The sequence below is a fragment of the Ctenocephalides felis genome, unplaced genomic scaffold (genome assembly GCF_003426905.1).
Source record: "Ctenocephalides felis isolate EL2017-DRISC unplaced genomic scaffold, ASM342690v1 CF-g0.4_SCAFFOLD_01886, whole genome shotgun sequence".
NCBI classification, from domain to species: Eukaryota; Metazoa; Arthropoda; class Insecta; order Siphonaptera; family Pulicidae; genus Ctenocephalides; species Ctenocephalides felis.
In genome coordinates this window covers 156,901,123-156,926,495 of record NW_020538040.1, presented here as the reverse complement: position 1 = coordinate 156,926,495, position 25,373 = coordinate 156,901,123, and the positions used below count along the sequence as shown (strand labels likewise).

The window sequence follows — 25,373 nt, the reverse complement described above, 5'->3', positions numbered from 1 at the left end:
GAGAGATCGTTCCCAGTCTTGGCCAGCTCGATACCAAGCAGTATGATATCGAATTTCCACTTGAGGTTATAGATCTGAAGTATAATATCAAGTGAAAATTGCCATTCATAGGCATTACTGCAATTTCTTACATATGTATGAACATATATAGTCTACACATAAAAAAGAAGAGTGATTGGCCACTGGATTGCCCTCTGAAGAAAAATACTAGAAAAGAATATGAATTGTACACAGTTTATAGAAGACGTATAATTTTTTAAAATTCGAATTAGATTCTAATAGCAATCATGGTCCTATTTAAACTTTTGATGGTCAATGGTTCTAATGGTCACCGGTTCTAATAGTCTGCTCTTAAACTAACAATATTTCAAACACATTTAGAAATAGCTGTCGGACTGGAAGAAGTTCTACTTACAATTAGCTTAAGTAATTTTATTAATTTTGAGTGTAAGGGATAACACCACTAGCATTCTTTAAATAAGAAAATCTATCTTTTAGTAACATTTTTGTTTCTTTGTCACACAACAAAAATACCATAAAATATTATCGAAACATCAATCCGTGAAAGAGATCGAAGAACGAATGATACCGTGGAATGCTCACGGCGATAAATTGGCAGATGTTGAACGAATGCTAATCTATATATTAGTTTTATTATTTTCGGAAGTGATGATGCGCAGAAGACATTCTTATATCAAAAAGTTGAACGCACCGAATATAGATAAGTGGGGCATAGTAAAAAATAATTCCAAAATTTGAACGTTTATTTTGAATAAGTAGCAAAATTTGGTTTTAATGTTAATTTTGGTTGGAAACAGTATCGTTGTTTTTAATAATTACAACACTATTAAATCATAATATTAGTACTTTAAAATTACTTTTTTAACTTCCCGTAGGGTAAGTTATTGTAATGGGCCGAAAATCGAAATTGAAAATTTTCACATTTCTCGACGTTTTGAAGGTTTCTGAACGTTTTGGCATACCTCAGAAAAAATGAATGTGTGTGTGTATGTATGTATGGATACAAATTTCCAGTCACGTTTTCGGGCGCACGGATCAACCGATTTGAATGTTCCAAAAAACATTTGATTCCTATTGATAGGGAGATGAGCGAGATTAGTTTTTGGCAAAGGCAGATCCAGCAGTTACGGAGATAAAGAACAAAGAGTGCAGAAAATAGAAATCGAATTTTTGAGAGAACGGAGCATCCGATTTGAATGATCTAAAAAACATTCAATTAGCAATAATTGGGAGAAGTGTTTATTAGTTTTTGGCAAAGGCAGGCCCAGCCATTTCGAAGATACGGAGCTAAATATTTGCGGAGCAAAAAATGGCAGTTTTTGAGAGAACTAAGCGTCCGATTTGAATGATTCAAAGAACTTTCTGCTTGTCTTAACAGAATAATTGATTTTGGAAAAAAAAATTTGTTTCGACTTTTTTTTCAATTTTTTTTTTCAAAAAAAAATTTTTTTGTATATCGAAAATAATTCAGAATTCTGACTAAAGTTAATATACTTTGAACAAATAATTTGAACTTTGAGATTTAGTTTATATAATTCTTATAAATATTAGACAATGTTACAATATTAATAATTATCTATTTCAAAACATTCAGTATTCTTCGAACATTTCGTTACGGTACGGTAAGTTCCAGCAATTTGCCTTAAGGCACGATGCCATACACCTAATCGTTTATAATTTTATTTATGCTGATTTTAAATTATTAAAATTTTAAATTATGTGGAGCTCTTATAGTCTTATATCTTGTAAACTAATAAAAAAAATTGATCGGTCTATATAAATTATCCAGAGCTTTCCCGAGAAAGTAAACTGCGTAAGTAAATAAGTTACCCATAATGTTAATGATAAACCATTAAAGCACATGATACTCAGAGAGCTTTTCGCAAATATCTCGCACTTAAACTTCGGTGAATTATTTCTACTGGCATTTCATAAAGTGTTCACAAAAACTTTATTCACCCAACCTAAAAATTGAATTTCAGTCAGCTCAACAAAATATTATGCTTCAGTCTAAAAATTGAGCTTTTGACAAATATCTCGTATCGTTCGTTTCGCTGAACGATTTCAACTGGCATTTAATACATATAAATTTTAAACGTAAATTTTTCCCAAGCTTCAGTCAGCTCAAATAAATATTGAACGTCAGTCAGCCGAAACTAAAAACTGAGCTTTCAGTTAATAATCTCGTGTTGAATCTCCGGTGAAAGATTTCAACAAGCATTTAGTAAATTTTTCAAACGCTTCAATCAGCTAAACTAAAAATTGAGCTTCATTCAACCCAAATCAAAAATTGAGCTATAAGCAAAACTAATAATTGAGCTTTCGGCGGATATCTTGAGTACAAACATTGTTTAACAATTTCAACTGGTATTTAATAAAGCATTACATTTTTCAAAAACTTAAGCCAACCAAACTACAAATTAAGCTTCAGTCAGCTCAACTAAATATTGAACTTCAGTCAGCCAAAACTAAAAACTGAGCTTTCAGTCAGCCAAACTAAAAATTGAGCTTTTGACAAATAAATGGTATTGAATCATCGGTGAACAATTAGTCAGCAAAACCAAAAATTAAGCTTTCGGCGGATATCTCGAGTAGAAACATTGTTCAACGATTTCAAAAGGCATTAAATAAATTATTACATTTTTCAAAAACGTCAGCCAACCAAACTACAAACTAAGCTTCAGTCAGCTCAACTAAATATTGAACTTCAGTAAGCCAAAACTAAAAACTGAGCTTTCAGTCAGCCAAACTAAAAATTGAGCTTTTGACAAATATCTCGTTTTGAATCTTTTGGTGAACGATTTCGAATAGCATTTAATAAATTTTTCGAATGTTTCAGTAGGCTCAAAAATGAAGCTTTCAGTTAGCCAAACTAAAAATTAAGCTTTTGGAAAATATATAGTATTAAAACTTCAGCGAACGATTTCAACTAACATTTAATAAATTTTTCAAAGACTTCAGTCAGCCAAACTAAAATTTATATGGATGTAAGTTTGAAATTTTTGTGCGTTAAATATTTTTTCAAGTTTTATTTCTATGATTAGTAATTTGTAACAAATTCATTTAGTACACAAGTATTGGAAAAAAATGTTTGTATAAAAGTCTTTTCTTGCAAATTATCTGACTAGTTGTACAATAAAAAAACAAAAAATGTTTTTAGTTTCATATCATTTTATTATTCATCGGCATGCACGAGTAATAAAAGTATTTGATCGAGACACCGGTCCATTATTAAAATCGATTGGACGTGATCAGAAAAGATCATTTTGCGTAAAGAGTTTTATTGTATTCTTCGGTTTCACATACCATTTTTTTCGATATGACGGTTAAATGCGAATTATCGACTGTTCGGCTTGCAATTTGGTTTCATTGATACGACCGCCATCCCGCGAAGCCAGGGGTGGGTAATCATATTATTTGTAATTTATATAATTTATTACTGTAACAATTCCTTAAGTCGTAAGTAAAACAGCTTACCGATATTGTATATTAAGATAATGTAAATATTACTCTAAGTGTTTTAGACAAATAATGAACTTATATTCTAATCTGCAACACAATTTCTGTATTCATTTCTAAATCTTTAGAAATATAGTTGTAAATAAGTTTTAATTATTAAGATTTAAATAAAATTATTAGGAGTAAATGTAATTTCTCTATAAGTAACCAATTTCAATCTATTAAATAAATAACTAGCAACAAATTTAAAAATTTAAATACATCAAATTTAATAAAACGTATATAAAATAAATACAATATAATAATAAAGAAATATTGTTGTATTTTTGTACAGTATTATATTTTTTAGAAAATATAAGTTTAAATATTAGAATCTCTCATAATATTTCTTTATTCAATTGCTGCTTAATTACTCGATAAGTAAATCATAAAAGTTTAAAAATGTAGTTGTAAATAAGTTTTTATTATTATAATATTGGAAATAATATTGCAATGTGTAATAAAGTTCGTTATATTCATTAACACATAAAAATATATAAATTATAGTGAGATAATAATACTTCTTAAGTAATGATAAAACTGTCTAAACTTTTTCACCTACAATTAGTACTTGTTATCTTCCCTTAGGGTAAGTTATAGTAATCGCAAAAAAATCGAAAATGAACTTATTATATATCTTTTCGTTTTGGCATACCTTAGAAAAATGGATGTATGTGTATGTGTATACGTGGATGTTTGTAAGTGTGTGCGGATACAAATTTTCATCGACGATTTCGGAAACACGGTTCAACCGATTTGAATTATTTTAAAAACATTCGATTTCTATTGATAAGGGGACAGGCTGACTAGTTTCTGGCCAAGGCAGGTCCAGCTGTTCCGAAGGTACAGGTCAAAAAATACCAAAAGTGATATGTCAGTTTTTGAGAGAACGGAGCATCCAATTTCGATAATTCAAAAAATATTTTACTTGTATTGACAAAATGAAGAACTTCAAATTAAATTTAATTTAGACTGATATTTCTTTTCTAAAACAGCCACACAGCACAATTCCTCAAAGTCAATTTTTGAAAAAAAATATTTTTTTTTTAAATTTCAAAACTCTCATAAATCTCATTTTTTTAAAGTTCTCCAAAAATTTTAAAGTATTTTAAAAATTATTACTTTTGGGACGGGAAGTTCCAGGATTTTGCCTTGCCACGATGTCATGCACCACTAGTATTAATTGCAAAACCCAAAAAAATCATATTTATTTATATTTTTCATATTTATGATTTTTTTTCTTCGTCCCAACCCTTTTGCTCTGTTGATCCAGATCCCATTGAGAATGCGGGAAACATTACGCGCGTGTGATTCCTGGGTCAGGGACAGCTTTTTGCATATTTTGTTCCGCGAGCACGTTTCGCGATGTTTAATTTTATTCCATATCGATTTTTGATTGATCGAATTCAAGTAGAAACTTATGTATTTCGACGAAATTGATTGTATTTCTGTTCTTATTACAAATAACGAAGGGTTAAATGATGTGATCGAATTGCGCTTTCAAACGAGAATCGGATATATGAAAAACTTACTTATGATAGAAATCTTGTTTAGAAAATTTTTATTGATCAAGTTGGTTTAATAAACTATGGTTTATAAATTATATATATACATATATACATTTTGATAATAAAAAAAAACATTAAATATGTTTAGTACTATATTTAGCAAATTTTATTACCGTACTCAATGATAGGCGACATGCCATATCATGGCATGTTATAAAACATATTCAAAACTTGATTATTAAAATATTTGAAAACTTCGCTTCGCAATAGTTATAATTTTTATACCTTATAATTTTGCAACTCATACATTTTAAATTCTAAGACAACTTTAATTTAAAATTTTAATATTGTACGTACCAAATATAGCTTATAAAGACCATACGTCCTGAATTGGTCGGGGCATTTCCTCCTTGCGTCACCGATTATCCTGCAAGCAATATTTGCCCTGATTTTTTCCGAAACAGTTCATTATTCTTTAAATATAATTTAACAAAAATTATTTTTACAATATTTATACACACACACTAAAAACAATATTACCTAAAAAGGTTAACTGTGAAAAAAATAGACAAAGTTTAAAAGCGAAATAGACCATTTTTGAGAAAAATATATAAAGTTTAGTACTGGTTAAAAAAATTGATTTATTTAAAAAAAAATATTTGTATTACATACATTATCTATGTATAATTTATATTATGAAAACTAATTGTATAAATCTCATCTGTGTCATTAATCTTAACTAACCCCCACCCCCATCGCTGCAAGTTCCCAGCCATTTTTTTAAATTCAATTTTATTCTGCAATCTGTATAAATTATCACATTAAGCAGAGAATGATGACAATCTCTATGAAAAACAAAACAAAACAAAACTAGTGGTGTATGGCATCGTTCCTTAAGGCAAATTGCTGGAACTTTCCGTACCGTAACAAAATGATCGAGGAATATTAAATGTCTAATATTTATAAGAATTATATAAACTGAACTGCAAAGTTGAATTTATTTGTTTAAAGTATATAAGAACAGAATTAAAATTAATATCTGAATTAAAAATTTCTTGAAAAAAAAAATTGAAAAAAAATTAGAAACAAAAAAAATTTTTTTACAAAAGCAATTATTTTTTTAAAAAAAGCAGAAAGTTCTTTGAATCATTCAAATTGGATGCTTAGTTCTCTCAAAAACTGCTATTTTTGCACAATTATCTCGGCATCTAAAAAACGGCTGGACCTGCTTTTGCAAAAAACTAAACACAACTTCTCATCACCATTACTAATTGAATGTTTTTTGAATCATTCAAATCGGATACTCCGTTCTATCAAAAACTCGATTTTTATTTTCTACACTCTTTGCTCCGTACGGCTAGACCTGTCATTGCAAAAAACTAGTCAGCACATCTCCCTATCAATAGGAATCGAATGTTTTTCAAACCATTCAAATCGGTTGATGAAAAAATGAGGACATACAAAACACACACACACATCAATTTTTTCTGAGGTATGCCAAAACCTTCGAAACGTAAAGATATGCAAAAATTTTCATTTTCGATTTTCGGCCCATTACTATAACTACCCTACGGAAAACTAAAAAATATATATAATTGATGATTTTGCAGTTGCTATAATAATAGAGATAAATTGATTCAAAAACAATAATTTGAGTCTATATATGGATTAAACGATTGACCAAGTATTATCTTCAATCTAACTTCTATCAAAAACGAACAACGAAAGAAAATACATTTGTTATGGATTTTCAAACATTGCTTTCATCACCCGGTAGCAACGCCGTGAGAATCAATGTAATGGCTGATTATACATCTTTGTTCCTCTACTTTCAAATATTGTTGTTTTAAAATTCTTAACTTCTACTTGTTTTTGATATATCTGTGGTCGAATTTTTACCCGCGGTCCTTTAAGTCCAGGGTAAAACGTCCTCTACACTATTCCCATTCAAATCTTTAGTTTTTTTTATAAACAAATAGATATTGAAACCGTTCTGCGTTACGTCCATTATTTTCGGTGTTGAGAAGCGCTGCCGGCCGGTCTGGTAGCATCGATCGTCAATCGTTCGACTTAAGACAAGACACGGTGCAGATTAACGGGTCATCATCGGTTTGTTAGATGTCCCACATTCGGTCAATGGGACGCGATCTATGACGCCTCAGGGAAGACCGCTGACCAGAGCGCGTCAACGCCGTCCGAATGCGGCGTCGCGGATAATCGCGATATTATGAAACTTACAAACAATTATCGAATGATTGTTAAACTAACAATAAGATAATACTGCACAATAGATTTTTGTATTTGCCGGATTATTCACAGAGAAATCTTAGAAGAAAATAAACATTAGAGCTCATAAAAAAGTTGAGACCAAGATGTGGTTGCAAAATCTGCAGCCATAAAATATATTTTTTAATATAATCCAACTAAATATTTATACAGATTTTGTGATATTTAGAATAACATTCTGCCAAATTAGTGAAAAATCTAGGAGCTCACAAAAACAATGAAACCGAGATGCTCCCAAAATAGTTTTAAATAAAGCTATAGGGTAGGACTGGGCACAAAAGTTTAATTTGACTTTGGGCAATTATTTTGTGAAAACCAAACCAATTATATCACAACAAATAACACATATCAAACAAGCAACTATCTGACTATGTTCAGTAAAAGCCCCAGCTAATTTATCACCGTACAAATGTGTTTTTATTGATGTTTTTCAAAAATTTGTTCCCTGGTCTTTTTTGCCCCATAGGCGGGTTGAAATGCGACGGCCATTTCCAATGTTTTCTTTTAAATTTTAAAGGAATTTTACGAAATAATAGCTACTTTATTCAACCAATGCAAAATATAAATTTCATGACTACATTTTTTTACAGAGTTAACACTGTATGTAACCTTGATCTGGCATTTTGTCAAAAATATTCATCAGCAGAGTTGGAATAACTATATATTAAATTTATCTTTTGTGAAATTGCTTTTATAACGTAATTTACCTTTTCATAAATAGTCATATTCACTATTTTTTATTGTTTACGTCTTTGCCAAGGTAAAGGTTCAGTTGGTCCTTTTTACTCCACCCACGTGTAAGCTTTCATAGAGGTTATATAAAAACAACTTTTGAATATGACTTAAAATTAACAATACATCTTATAAAACAATTAAATAACGTATAGTTAAACATTATATTTAGGTTTCGTAAACTAAACAACAGTGTTCACAACCAAATAAACTAGCAACGAAAGAAAATACTTGTGTTATGGATTTTCAAACATTGCCGTTCATTACCCGGTCATCTTTGTACATCTTTGTTCCTCTACTTTCAAATATCATTGTTAAAAAATTTTTAACTTCTACTTATTTTTGAGATATTTGTGGTGAACCATTTTACCCGCGGACCATAGATAAACAAGTATAATGGGAAAATTTTTACTTTTTTATCACAAACCCCTATTTTTTATAGTCATTTTAGCTATTGAATCATTTTTATAGTCGTTCACAGTCATTAAAAATTTTTGATATAATTTAAGTACAAGAAAAAGTTTAAATTTTTGTTTAAAGTACAATTTATTATTAATAAAGGCTGACAAATCCTAATACTTTTTTTTTAATTTTGGGGTTAACTTTTTTTATTCTAATTTTTTTAATGTACAAAAATCTACACATATACGATACCTGTTTTGTAGAGCGTCGCCGCGGACCTTTAAACATTCACAAATAATATCAGTGAAAATTTAAAAAATATACTTATGTCCGCAATTAAAAAATGCATTATTTTTTAACAATACATTTACAATACTACTTATTTATAAAGAATAAATCACATATTAAACCTACATCAGAACTCTTTTTAAAGCACCCGGTTTGAGAAATTATATGAAAAACGCAAGTGACTCTATATAGGGTAAATTTTTGTTTTGAAACAAGTCTAGTGCAAGTGTATAGTTATATCTAAGATGCTATTACGATAATATAAACTACAGTAATATACCATTAAATAGCTTATAACCGGTATATACGTAACTGGAAAACATCAGCATACATGATCGGAAATAAATTATTTTCACTTATTTACACTAATTATAATATGTTATATATAGAGAGTTTGTATATATGTATATTTATACAAATGTGTATGTACTCAAAAACATTAATGAACACAAAACAAATATCATGTTAACAATGGCAAATAAAAACATGATTTACATATTAATATGACTAATTATTATTATATAATTAATTATATAAAAGCATAATGAATACTTTACATTTTAAATGGGTTGAGTGTTATCAGAGAACGTACATTGTTCGTGTAAACGCAGTTTAATTTATTGTTAATATATTATGTAGAGTAGAGCGGGGCTTAAAAGTCCGCGGGTAGAAGGGTCCACTTCCGATAAATAAAATAAGTAAAATAAGTAATTTTTTTTGCAACAATATTTGAAAGTAGAGGGCAAATTATGTAAAACCAGCCATCACTGTTTGAAAATCCGTAAGAAAAGTATTTTCTTTTGTTGATAGTTTTTTTGGTTGTGTTTATGTTGTTTAGTTTACCAGACCTTAATATGATTGAAAAGTGTACGTTATTCAATTGTTTTATAAGATGTATTGTTAATTTTAAGTTAGATTCGACATTTTTTATATAACAGTTATAAAAACTTGGGTGAGGTAAAAAGGACCAACTGAACCCTGGCAAAGGTGTAAACATTAAAACATAGTAAATAAAAAAGTAATTTAAGTTAAAAAAGCAATTTTACAAGAGATAAATTAAATAATTAGTTGAGAATTAAATATGAGAATATTTTTCATTTCTTCATTTTTATACATATATTGGAAAATATTAACTAACAAAATTAAATCAGAGTTAACGCTAAGTTAAAACATGAATAATATTCAGTACACCGAGATAAATAAATTAATATTAACTTCCTGTAGGGTAAGTTATAGTAATCGCAAAAAAACGAAAATGAAAATCTTTATTTATCTTTACGTTTCAGAGGTTTCTGAACATTTTGGCATGCTTTATAAAAAATAGATGTATGTGTATGTGTGTGTGTGTGGATACAAATTTTTGTCGACGATTTCGGGAACACCGATCAACCGATTTGAATAATTTATGAAACATTTGAAGTAAAAGGCAGGTCCAACCGTTCCGAAGATACGGGGCAAAAAGTGTCAAAAACGGTAGCTCAGATTTTAAGAGAACGGAGGGTCCGATTATAATAATTCAAAATACATTTTACTTATATTGACAAGATAAAGAACTGATTAAATTTTTGAGAAGGCAGGTCTAACGGTTTCGGAGATATAGTAAAAAAGTAAAAACAATGCCATTTGGCGGTCAAAAATGATCGTTACACATATGCACATCAAATTATCAGATATTTTATGGAGACTTTAACAATGTAACATGTAACAGCGTTTGTCCGGTAGTCGGCGACGCGGCGCTTACGCGCTTCGATATGCAGAAAAATGATCAAAATTTTCAAAATATTTCAAATTAAAAAAAAAATCCAAGTTTTTTTTATTTAAAATTTCTCAAAAATCTAATTTTTCCAAAATTAAAAAAAAAAAAAATTTTTGGTACGGAAAGTTCCAGCAATTTGACTTAAATCACGTTGACATACACCACTAGTTTTCTATTAAGTTAAAGAATTAAATTTCGAAAGATAAGCTTTGTATATGTATGAACTAAATAATTAATTCAATAAAAAATAGCAACTACTATCGTACTATTAGGTTTAAAGCTCGCGTGACACTTTTCTTTTCGTCCGTTCCGCTCTGTACGTGGACAACGGCCGGTCACCAGCCGCGCGTTATCAATGCGGTTTTCGGCTAACCGGTGTCACCTCTCATCAGGCCATTCGTCGCGGCTTCATAAAGCTACTAGTCGGATGGCCGGGAAACAATTTCAAATACTATTCTAAAACTTAAACTAGTGGGGCGCATGGCATCGTGCCTTAAGGCAAATTGCTGGAACTTCCCGTACCAAAAAAAATTTTTTTTTTAAAGATTGACATTTTTGAAAAAAATTTACTCTGAAAAAATAAGATTTTTGAGAAACTATAAATTTTTGACATAAATTTACTTTCTTTTTGAAAAAAAAAAGACTTTTTGAAGAAAAATTTATTTTCAAATATTTTGGAAATTCTGAACTTTTTTTTAAAGCAATCGTACTGTTTTAACTGCACAAAGACGAAATATCAAAGTGCGTAAGCGCCGCATCGCCGTCTAACGCATAAACATTGGTACGGAACCCATAGGAATGTAAACAAAAATTTATACTTATTGTTAAAATATCTGATAATTCAATGTGCATATGTCTAATGATCATTTTTGAACGCCAAATGGCTCATTTTTTTACTTTTTTTACTAGATCTCGAAAACCGCTAGACCTGCCTTCATGAAAATTTGATCAGTTCTTCATCTTATTAATACAAGCAATGTTTTTCGAATTATTCAAATCACTTCATCCGTGTTCTCGAAATCGTCGACGAAAATTTGTATCCGAACACACACATACACGCACACGCATACACACACACATACACATACACATACACACACACATACATTCATTCTTTCTAAGGTATGCCAAAATGTTCAGAAGGTTTTGAAACGTAAAGATATATACAAATTTTCATTTTCATTACTATAACTTGCCCTACGGAAAGTTAACTAGTGGTGCAAGACTCGTGTCTTAAGGTAAATTGCTGAAATTTCCTGTACCATTTTTTTTCTTTTTTTAAATCTTTAAAATTGGTTGAAATCTTTAAAAAATGTAGAATAATGAGAATTTAAAATTTTTTGAAAAATTTGACTTTTTAGAAAATTTGTAAATATTTTTTTCCCTAACTTCCCGTAGGGTAAGTTATAGCAATCGCAAAAAAACGGAAATGAAAATTTTTATATATTTTTACGTTTCAGAGGTTTCTGAATATTTTGGCATACCTTAGAAAAAAATGGATGTATGTGTGTGTGTGTGCGGATACAAATTTTCGTCGACGATTTCGGGAACACCGATCAACCGAATTGAATAATTCGTATTGATAAGGAGACGTGCTGATTAGTTTTTGGCAAAGGCAGATCTAGCCGTTCCAAAGATATGGGGCAAAAAGTGCCAAAAACGGTAACTCAGTTTTTAAGAGAAGGGAGCGTCCGATTTTAATAATTCAAAAAACATTTTGTATTGACAAGATGATTCAATTTTGTTTATATTTCTATGGATTCTGTACCAATGTTTATCCGTTAGACTGCGACCCGTAGTTTACGCGCTTCGATATTTCGTCTATAAAACAGCTTCGCAGCGCGACTGCCTTGAAAAAAAGTTCAAAATTTTTAAAAAACTTTTTTTCAAAAATTTCAAAGTACTCAATATATTTTTTTTTAAATAATAAGATTGTTAAAAAACTGGAAGATCCAAAAACTTGGCTTAACCCTTTCGACTTCGATGCCGCCGCCCGGCGGCAAAATACATTGTAAATTCCGGAGTTCGCAAGTGGAAAGGGTTAAGGCACGATGCCATACACCACAGTTGACATTTTGAATGCTCATTGTCCTTATGCAAATAAGTAATATTTATCAAGATAAGAGATTAAGATATTTCCGATATCTTTCCAGCTCACCGACTAGGCCTTTTCTCTCGGCGTCCAAGAAGCTGCAAAGTCGGAAGAAGACATATGGAAAGGGAAGACATCCGAGTCGTGCACATGGAGGCACGCATAAGAGCATATTTTGTTGATGTACACCTGTTCCCGTCCGTCCATTCAGTAAACAACGACTTGACCATTAACATCGCGTTAGCCCAATATAATAACTCAGAAACAACACATCACAACAGTCGACGATAAATCGACACATGCGTTCGAATCGCACGTGAAGAAAAAATAACAAAACAGAAAAACAGACAAAAATTAAGTGGCCGATATAACACGACGTGCAATAAACGATAATGTGTATAGACAATCGGCATTTTTATTTGTAGTGTTGCATGCCAAAAAGTGATTTTCAGTGGATATTTACATAATAGACAAAAGTCAAATCAAACAGGTGAGGATAACTATATTATTATTGCAAATTATATTTGTATTATAATTATAGAAAATTTTATGTGATGCATTTGAAAAACGATTTAACAGTATTTAAAATATTTAAGATTTAAAAAAATCGAATAATAATTATGTCATTCAAAATTTTCGAACATTTATTTAATTAAATATTAATTTTAATTTAATAGTTATTATATTACCATAAATCAATTTATAAACGTATTAAAAATACTAACAAATATTTACTACAAAATATTTTAAAATAATAATAAAAAAATTGTAAGTTTTAAATAAATTATGTTAAAAAAATAACAGTTAAATATGTATATATATTAAAAAATTAATACGTAATATTTTTATTATTTTATGTAAAACGATAATAAAAAAAATAAAATTAAACAATGCAACTTTGTAGTCCATTTTTTTCAAATATTTTAAAAACAATAAAATTTATTTGGCAGTCAAATTGATCTTTAAATGCCACCTAAATTATATCATCTTTCATATTGTAAAGTCTCATACAATTTACATAATATGAATATTTTTGGAATATTATTCTGGACAAAAATATAAATACAATTAAAAATATAACATCTTCTATGCAACGAAATTGATTTATTATTTAATGACCATTGAATGTACTTCTTAAAAAATTAGCGAGTATAGCTAAAATATAAAAATAAAATTAAAAAAGACTATAAATTAAAAATTATGAGTTTCGTGCGAAAGTCGTATTGATATACCCTAATGTAATAAATATTTAAAATACTTAAAAGTGCCTTAGGCAATTGCTGAAACATCCCGTACCGAAAATTATAATTTTTAGATTGTTGAGAATTAAAAATTTGACATTAAAAAAATTATTTATTTTATATTTTGAATTAAAAAAAAAAGATGAAATTTTGCGCTGCTTGGCTGTTTTAGAGACAAAATATCGAAGCGCGTAATATATCTAATGATCATTTTTTACGCCAAAAATCATTTTTCATGTTTTTCATTGGGTCTCCGAAACCGCTGGACCTACCTTTTCAATCAGACTTTCATTTCGTCAATACAAATAATTTTTTTTTTTGAATCATTTCAAATGGACGCCGTTTCTCGTTCTCTCCGTTCTCTCAAAAACTGAATTGCCATTTTTGGCACTTTTTGCCCCGTATCTTTGAACCGGTGCCTTTGCCAGAAATTAGCACTTCTCCCCATTAATAGGAATCGAATGTTTTTTTTAATTATTCAAATCGGTAGATTCGTGTTCCCGAAATCGACGACAAAAATTTGTATCCACACATACACTCACACACATACATACATTTTTTATAATTATAAGGTATGCCAAAATGTTCAGAAACCTTTGGAACGAAAAAATATATAAAAAATTTCATTTTCGATTTTTTGCGTTTACTATAACTTACCCTACAGAAAGTTAATAATATAATTAAAGTAATTGATACAAATTATTACAAAATTACTTGACCAATATACTGTATCATCAAAAATTAAATATATTTGTTATAAATTTGAAAACGTATAAATTTAAAATTAAATTTACTTAATTTCAATTTTCGCATAATTGATAAATATAATTCTTATCATCTAATACATATATCTTTTTAAAACCAAAAACTGCATGTTGTAAGCCCCATGGCATAATTCATATATACATAGACCAATGCCAATTATCAAATTATTACCGGCAGTTACAATCAGATAAAGAAGTAACTGTCAACAAACAAAGCTCAGTTCAAATAAAGCGTTAATTCATCGACCAAGTCTAAAAATAATAACGATGGCAAAATATTGACCTATTCAATAATAAACTGATAATTTCAACGCGAACGCAATCGCGTCATATACTCGTATGTCTGATTCATGCTGCCCTTAGCTGAATTGCGATCCCCCATTTTAATTGAAAATACATCGATAAATATGTATACAGAAACAAAATGACCTATTTACATACATTGACATTTTATACAATAACACAATAGTACATATCCACAAAAAAGCAATAGTTTTTCTATCGCTTAGGGAAGGTAAATAAAGAGATATTATCGTAACGAAAACGAAGTTGAAAAAGTCAGTCATTACGCGATAATGATATAGATCAATAATAACGCTTTTTCGCTACATTCGTATATTATCATATGATCGAATTATTTATTTGTTATGTTGAACTTATATAGCATCATATTGGCAAAAACAAAAATCATGATATCACAATAAATGTTTTGGAGCTCAAAAGTATATGGAAGATCCTGGATTCTATCTACCTTTAAAATTTGAAGCTTTTGTCTTATGTAGAATTAAAGTCACCCTTGTGGATTAGTGGTTCGAGCTATGGGATTTCAGTCACAAGTTCCAGGTTCGATACTCTCGGATTTTTTAAAATTTAAGTCTAATTGTAAAGTCAAGCAGTAGTGATATCGGTTTTCACTATAGGCCAAAAATTTAAGCCCAAACTGTGATTGTAGCGACTCTTTATTAAGAACTTAAAATTAAAAATATATATTTAACTTCCCGTAGGGTAAGTTATCGTAATCGTCCAAAAATCGAAATTGAATTTTTTTGCATTTCTCGACGTTTTGGAGGTTTCTGAACGTTTTGGCAAACCTCAGAAAAAATGGATGTGTGTGTGTGTATGTATGTATGGATACAAATTTTTCGGCCACGTTTTCGGGCGCACGGATCAACCGATTTGAATGGTTCAAAAACATACGATTCCTATTGATAGGGAGATGTGCTGATTAGTTTTTGGCAAAGGCAGGTCCAGCAGTTACGGAGATAAAGAGCAAAGAGTGCAGAAAATAGAAATCGAGTTTTTGAGAAAACGGAGCATCCGATTTAAATGATCTAAAAAACATTCAATTAGTAATGATAGGGAAAAGTGTTTATTAGTTTTTGGCAAAGGCAGGCCCAGCCATTTCGAAGATACGGAGCTAAATATGCAAAAAATGGCACTTTTTGATAGAACTAAGCGTCCGATTTAAATGATTCAAAGAACTTTCTGCTCGTCTTAACAAAATAATTGATTTTGGAATAAAAATTTTTTGTTTTAAGTTTTTTTTCAATTTTATTTTTTTCAAAAAAAAATTTTTTTTGTATATCGAAAATAATTCAGATTTTATTTTTAATTCTGACTAAAGTTCTAATATACTTTAAACAAATAATTTCAACTTTGCAATTCAGTTTATATAATTCTTATAAATATTAGACAATGTTACAATATTTATAATAATCTATTTGAAAACATTCAATATTCCTCGAACATTTCGTTACGGTACGGAAAGTTCCAGCAATTTGCCTTAAGGCACGATGCCATACATCCCACTAGTTTGTATTTTCATTTGTTTCAAATAGTAATTTTTTATATAACCAATTGCAATAATTTCTTCATGATATTAAAATATAAATAACTTACTCTACGGGAAGTTAAAAATATTTTTGAATTTCTTTTAAATGCGTATGAATAAATAATATATATTTGGAATTGAGGATTTAGACATGTACGATTTCTCAAATTATTTCTTTGCTTATTTATAATTTCTAATACCAATTTTAATGGCTTCTATAATTAGAAAAATTATTACATCTTACGCTGCCGATTAATAATTCAATTACGAAAATAGGACAAATTATAATAAGGCTGCGTGACGTTCCTTCTAATGATTTATTAGGTGACAATGCCATTTTTATAATTAATTTGCTAATATACTATAAAATCATACTGCTGATTACTATTAATAATAGAACGACAAACAACAAATTATACACACACACTAACAAAGTAATTGAAATCAATAAATGATAAATTACAAGGTAGTTAAAATTTACAAATAAGAACTGAAATTTCCTACTAGTATCCTTTTGCAAATTTTTGCTTGAACGTAGATTTTTATGCAATTTTCCACACTTTGATATAAATCGATTGATAGACGGCGAATTTCATTCCCTTTGATTTTATATTTGTTAGTTTTATTATTTATTAAAATAAAAAAAAAATGATATGATATCTGAAGTAGTAGTATTATTATTAATAATAATAATTTATCATACAAATGCATTAAAAAACATATGATTTGTTGAATTCATATTTATATGTATATAATCAATTGCAATAATTGAAAAACAATTGAAAATATAATATAATGAGAGTATAAGAATTAAACCATTATTTTTCCCTATTCGAACTTTTACGGTCAAAGCTTTAAAGCCCAATGTTAAAAAGTTTGAAAACAAAAACAAATTAAATGTAATTTAAAAGGTAAATCTTGGGCTAAGCATCAAAATATAATTTGTATTGAAAACTTATACAAAAAGTAGTCAAAATTTTTAATTTCTTGAAATATGTTTTACTTTTAAAAAAATTATTGCACATATTGTGGTAGCATATTTAAAATATAAAATTATGTAGATATAATTAGCTCCAAAAAATCATTGAAAACGACAGTAATATCTTTAAATATTCAAAATAACCAAATAAAAGATATTTGCTTCATAAAAAAATTATTTCCAAATATCTTGTCAGTTAGTTAAAAAATATTTAATTAAAATGAATTTGCTTCTGAATAATTTTTAATTAATATTTAAATTATGGTTTCAAGATGCAAAATCATTTAACCTTTTACCTAAAATACAATTGAAGCACCAAGATCTTGAAAAATTATAAGATAGATCATCAATTGAAAATGTAGTAACTTAGTAAAGTTTTAAACTAATTCAACGAACATGAGCTTATTTCTTTAATTATATAGATAAATAAAATATAATATAATTAAATTTAGCATATGAAATTATTAATATTCTAAGTAATTATCGCTATTAAGTACACTTCAATAAGCAGATTTAACTTAAAAATTATTTTGAACTTAAATTATGAATCATTCTTTTATTACCTAATTCATATATTAGGTAATACACGTAAGAATTGTTAGGCAAGTTCATTCAAAATCTCTGTTATACCGGTAAAAAGTATTTTTACGCCGAAAGCAATTATAGAGTAGTACAACCACTTCGTTAGATGTACAAAGCGAGAAAAAACTTTTTGTCATAATAAAAGCCATTTATTTCATAACCAACAAGTACTTCGTGAACCTGCACTTATATTCTTAGGAAACGATTTAAAATCCCTCGGGACATTTGAGCAAGCAAAGACAATGAGATTTGAATGAATAGAGCTATCGACACGTACGCGCCGAATGTAGAGTAATGAAAAGAAATAATGAGATGGACCAGGGGCGGACAACCTAACTTTTTATCATTTCTATTATCTCTGTCAAATCATTTTTAGTACCATTTATAAAATCTAGTACGTTCTTTCATAAGTTCTTGTATTTAAAATTTGTCTGAATTTGATAAAAATTGAAAAAAGAATCAAAATGATAATCGGTCATATATTGAACAGAACGTTTTATGATTTCTGCTGAATTAAATATTATATAATTAATTTTTTAGTGATTTATTCATGATAAGATATTTAAGTTAATTTAAACATATTTTGCAAATAAATATATACATATAAATATAGACACAAACATAACTAATAATTTGCTCGTATCACTCACATCATTCAATAATAATTTTTTTTTGTTATAATTTATTTTTGTTAATCTTTAATGTCTTATAATAATAAAAAATTGAGTAAAAACTACGCCCTTATTCCATAAAAATTGATATTAAAGAATTTGTCAGTACTAGTAAATAATAAATATATAAATGAAGTGGTAAAACTAAACCGTAAATGCCGTAGTTCGATAAATAATTAATAAAGAACAAATATTTGATTTTACAAATATTTGATATTTGAAGAAAATACTTTTTCTTTGCTATTTTTAACGCTGTTTTATTTAAATATAAATATAATGCATTAAAATAAATTGAAATTTTAACTAAAATTATAAATAGTAAATATATTTTAATATAAAAGTGAAGCAGTCATAATCAAATCAAATTCAACTATAAATCAAGAGAAAGATCAAGAGAAAGATGAAGAGAATTCGAAGTTTGGCAATAATTATTATTAATTTTCAACAATAATATTGTAACATTTAAAAAGACGTAAAAAATTTACGAAAAAAACATACTAAATCAGGCAAAGCTCCATAAAACCTTATTGCCATATAACTCACAAGTAGCAATCATTAAAATCACAAAATAAATTCTAGGTCGCGTTTCAACGAAAAAAATCTAAACACAAACATTTTTAATTTAATTTTTAATTACCAAGCAACATTTTTAAGGATTACAGACAAAATTTCAGTACTCATAGATTAATGATTCCTTCAAGATAGCTAAAAATAATTGAGCTATCTGCAAAATATCTTACAAATAAGAATAATTAGAACAATTAGAATCACTTTTTTAATTAAATCTAAAGGCAATAATTTTAAATTTCGGGTTAACGATATCAATATGTTAAAGAACACGAGCAACAAGAACAAATTTTCACTTATTATTAATTAAATATTTCCTTCTCAAATATTATAGGTGAAAATAAGGTAATAAATAAATAATATCTGTAAGATATCTTACAAGTAAGAATCACTTCGGTAATTTAATTCTAGATTGTATATTTATGAAAAAAAAACTTAACAAAAAGTTTTTAAATTCCAAGTTAACAATAAAAACAAAACTGTAGAACTGATAAGATTTTATGGACGCCTGGAGGTGGTTAAGGGTTACGCTCTACTGTCCCAGACTTTAATGGCGTTTTCTCACAACCACCGCCGTACGTCATGTGTAAATGATGAATGTGAATCATTGTAGAACAATATAAGTACAAGATCATCATTAGAATACTAATTAATTCAAATAGAAATAACATTGGCGCTTCTCATGCTCCACATTTCTGTCATAAAATAACATTCTTATGATCCACTTATGGTTGTTTAACATATTCAATATTTATTAACTATTATTGCCTTGAAATGGTTATTTATTTTTTTCATTCGCACGCCCTCACGCATCGATAAACGTTCACACGAATAAACCTGAACAATGATGAACTTGCACGATTTTCTTTTCGAAATATTTGTTGAAATATGTAACTCGATCGTTGAAGTGTAACGCGACTTTGTAATTTCTTACACAATACCTCAATTAAAAAGTAAAACATTTCGGAAACATTTTAGATCAATCAACCTAAGCTAATTAAATCAGTTAATATGAACTAAAAATTATGCTTAAAAAATAAAAATTTAATTTAAAAAAATAAAAATTAATTTATAAAATTAATCAATAAATAATATTTAATTAATAATCTAGTTAAAATTAACTTTTTCAAAAAATAAACATCGCGCAATTAATTTTACTACGTATATAATTCAAATTTAACTAGTGGTGCATGGCATTGTGCCTTAATGCAAATTGTTGAAATTTCCCGTACCAAAAATTAAAATTTTTAAAAAAGCTTTAACATTTTTTGAAAATCTTGAAAAAATTTGATTTCTGAAACTTTTTTTCTAAGTAACTGCGTTGCGTTAGCTGCGTAAAAACGAAATATCGAAGCGCGTCAGCGCCCTGTCGCAGTCGCAGGATGAACATGATTACGGAAACCACAGAAATGTAAACAAAATTTGTACTTATTATTAAAATCTGTAAAAAAGAATCTGATAATTTGATGTGCATATGCTTAATGATCATTTTTGTTCGCCAAATGGCTTTTTTTTACTTTTTTCATTAGATCTCCGAAACGAGTGGACCTGCCTTCGCATAAATTAAATCAGCTCTCTTCTTTAAATGTTTTTTAAAATCAGACGCTCAGTTTACTACTGAATTACCACCTTCGCAAAGGCTGAACCTGCCTTAGCCAAAAACTAATCTGCATGTTTCCCCAATAATTTGAATCGAACGTTTTTTTAATTATTCAAATCGGTTGATCCGTATTACCGAAATCGTCGAAAATTTGTATACGCACATACACAAATACATCTATTTTTTCTAAGGTATGCCAAATGTTCAGAAATCTTTGAAACGTAAAGATATAAAAATTTTCATTTTCGACTTTATTTGCAATAACTATAATTTACGGTAAAGTTAATTCTGCTGTTGAGCTCAATTAATAATCAGTGTTGCCTGTTTATGTTCAACTTGATGATTTCAGTTTCTTAGTCCTTTTTTATGTAATGAAATTTTTTTGATTTGCTTAATTAAATTTTCTTAAATTTATGTAGGGACATTTGAAAATGTTTGATTTTACATTTATTTTTCTTCGACATCTATTCTAATTTTTAAAACAAAGCTAATATTGAAAATTAAACCACAATAAATTTTTATCATATATATCTTCCCTCGTCTACCAAACAGCAATAAAATAATTTTACAACCAAAGGTACTAAGCTGGTTAAAAGAAATTTCTCATTCTGTACGTCCAACAAATCTTACAAATTAATACCATTATAAACTAAACTAATGATTTTTCAATCTAATTTTAAGGTCTGGTATAGACTAATTACTAATAAAGTATATCTAGTCCTTAATTAGAGTGCCTGTATTCGGTGTAAGTACTAACTTTTGCAATAAACATTGCGCCGGGACTCTACAGAATATAAATAAAAAAATTGATTTTATTAACATAGACATTTCTCCATAGATTACAATAAGATTTCATCATCATGATTTGCAAAAATCAAAAACTAAAATAAATAAATTCTAAAATACATTTTTGTAAAATTATTTTTATTGCTGGTAATTAATATTATTGCATTTTATCACACAGCATTAGCTTTAATATAAGTTTAGTATAAAAAAAATTGATTAATACTTCGAAAATGTTAAACTGTTTAAATGTCTAATAAACTTTGAAATGTTTATTTCCGTATTTTACGTATATATTATTAGTGAATAATACGCAATTGCATTAATTTACAGGTTCATAATGCGGTGGTTGTTCATCCTGGCGACAGCCATATTACTTCAGGTAAAACATTATTAGTGATACAATATTTGAACATAGCATATATTATAGTATTTTAGTATAAAACATTATATACATAATTATTCCTTTCGATAAATGTGCTATAAACCTTTCATAAAAAGAACTATAGAAATCACTCGTTTTCTAACTTTTCCTTGCATGGACCAAGTATGTAATATCGCATAGATGGATCGTAAAAAACAATTTTAACGGTACGTATTCATCTATGATTATATTTTGCAAAAAAATAATTTATTGAATTTGTTAGCATGATCAATTAAAAAAACTTTGTGATATTCTTACTAAATATGTAAATATGGAATAAGTTATTTATGAATATATGAAAAGAAAGCGCCCGGTTTTAAATTATATTATAAATAAAACATTTCTAATCAAATAAATAATTACTATAACTTACCCTACGGGAAGTTAAAAACTAGTAGTGCATCGTGCCTTGAGGCAAATTGCTGGAACTTCTCGTATTTTTAAAAAGCTTTAAAATTTTTGAAAACTGAAAAAAATTGATTTTTGAGAATTTTGAAATTTTTGAAAAGTCGGACTTTTTTGAAAAATTTGACTTTTTATAGTTTTGATTTATTTCGAAACAATCGCGCTGCATATTCCAATCTAGAAACAAGATATCAAAGCGCGTACGCGCCGCGCCGTAGTCTAACGGTTAAACATTATAAATCTTGGTATGGAGCCCATACAAATGCAAACAAAATGTGTGCTTATTATTAAAATCTTTATAAAATATATAATTTGATGTGCATGTGTCTAATAATCATTTTTGACCGTCAATTGGCTTTTTTTTAATTTTTTTGTAGTATTTGCAAATTCGCTAGATTTGTCTTACCAAAAATTTTCAAACCATATCGTTAAATCAAGTAAAATAAATAACTTACCCTACGGGAAGTTAATTATCAAGAATTTGGGAATGAATGTTTTTAAAAAAGTGTGGGAGTATTAATGATTATGACATTATATTAAATTAGAAACTCCCAACATAATAAAAAAATATAAATTTATTAATTGTAAAAATATTTCGATATCAAAAATATACATGACATGTCCCATTGTTTTTTCCAAATCAAAACCAGCCTCCTTGATATCGCCACACACTCCCTGCCCAGTGTTGATCTCACAGTTTAAAAAAAAAAAACAGGGAAACACGTTATAAAAATGTGGTGGGAAAGCAGATTATAGCAGACCAGTGTTGTAATACTGGTCAATTACAAATTTCCATGTTTCGTCAGCAGATCCACCGTATGTGGTGATTTGACCTGCCATCAACTCCATATTCTGCATAATGTTCTCGATCTAATGGGTATTAGTTATATCAGAATAACTTAATGTTTAGAATGCATAATTTATGGGTACAGTTTCCATTTCTGCAAGCGTTGCATCCGTATCTGATGAGTTCCGATCAGAGAAAGAAGTTGGCTCTTTATCCAAATCAGGATCATTGGTTTCTTTGACATAAGAGTCCAGAATTGTGGAATCCAATAAATTATGTCAAATTTTGTTTTGATTCGTCGTTGTCACCGATAATGGGAGGTAGCATTATAAGACGATTTGTTGAGTTAACAGAGAAAGAGAGGTTGAATTGCATTCCAATGAAAAGTTCAGGCTCCAAATTATTTTTTTCTGTCAGCAATAAACACTGAGGTCTGGGTATACCAAATGAGTAACCTCGGAAGTCTGATCCAGATAGTAAGTGCGTTAACTATGATGGATTGGACTGGACATACCTTATAGGTCGTCACTGAAGACCGGTGATTATGGTGCTGCGTCAAAATCAATTTTTCTTAAATCTTCGAAAAATAAAACTCCTTTATCTTCATCTCCATCGTCGTGAGTCACCAATGTGGGGGTATTAATGATTATGACATTATATTAAATTAGAAACTCCCAACACAATAAAAAAATATAAATTTATTAATTGTAAAAATATTTCGATATCAAAAATATACATGACATGTCCCATTGTTTTTTCCAAATCAAAACCAGCCTCCTTGATATCGCCACAAAAGTATCCTAGAATATCATACCCCGATAGAGAAATCTAACAACTTGAATTTTTGCGTAATTATTTGGGGTATTACAATTTTAATAGAAATTTAGTAAAAGGTTCTGCATAACACCCTATATAACTGCAAATCTGAATTTTTGGTACAGATTAAAGATGCTCATATCAACGAGAGCTGTGAGGCCACCTGCGCTTAATCCAAAGACAAGTTATACATTAACTTAATGACGTCCATAATGTATTTTTGTCACAAATACATATCATTAATCGAATTTTTGATAACGCCGAATGATGAAGTGATATTTTTATTTTAAGACTACTAATGGTCAATACAACGATTCCAGATAATCATATGATTATTTTATATAAACAAAAAGCCACTTTTTTATGTATTATACAAGAGCGATACATAGATAATATAGTGGTTAATAAAATTCATATTTCACAAATTACGAGCGATTTTAATACTTTCGGGTAAATTAATAGCATATTGTTTTAGCTATGATCAATAGCATGCTAACTCTACTCAATAATTTGAAGTTAAATAACCCTTGTAAACTGTAAAATTTCTATTGCATATTCGAGTAAGGAAACAACCAATTTGTGAATAAATTCTTATAAGATGAAAAGATCGTTCATGAAACATTTTATAATTTTACATACCAAAAATATCATATATATATATATATATATATATATATATATATATATATATATATATATATATATGATCCGGCATTCCAATAGCCCGACACCTCCAGTAATCCGACACCTTAGCGACCGATTTTTTAGAAATTTTTGCAAACGTTATTTTCAATATCAGATGTTAAAAATTAGGACAAATTAGAAATTTAATACTCCAGCAACTTCTAAACCTAAACAAATGTGTTCCATAGGGTGTTGTTCATATACCTAAGGATTTATTAAGCATTTGTTCTTTAATCGTTTTCAAAAACTTAAAACATTTTTGTTTGTATTATTATAAAAAATCACTATTTTATGCATTTCAATGCATTTCAATATGCATACAAATCTCAAATAGTATGGCGGAATTGAGACAATAAAAATATTGAAATACCAGGGTAATTTGCTATAAAGGGTTCACTAGGCAATCAGGCGGCCAGATAATTTGAGAATAAATAAATGTCAATAAAATAATAATTTCCACTAGGCAATCAGGCGACCAGTTAATTTATGAATAAATAAATGTCAATAAAATAATGATTTAAACAAATTTACCAATAAATGTCAGAGAAGTCAAATATGACAAAATCTCCGATACAACTCCACTCGGATTCACTCCGGGAAGAAAAAAAACGATAAGCTGATAAAATTCGGAATAAAGCTCGCAATCAAAGTCGTAA

General features: G+C 28.5%; 1 protein-coding gene across 1 annotated transcript in view; it reads left to right on the top strand.

The window, feature by feature from the left end:
* Positions 1 to 22,039, top strand: part of LOC113376107 — an 80,330-nt gene extending 58,291 nt beyond the window's left edge. Inside the window, exon 7 of the mRNA XM_026616034.1 lies at positions 21,935 to 22,039. Within this exon, the coding sequence (XP_026471819.1) occupies positions 21,935 to 22,039 (105 nt within the window). The remainder of the gene's footprint in view (positions 1 to 21,934) is intronic.
* Positions 22,040 to 25,373: the final 3,334 nt, after the last annotated feature.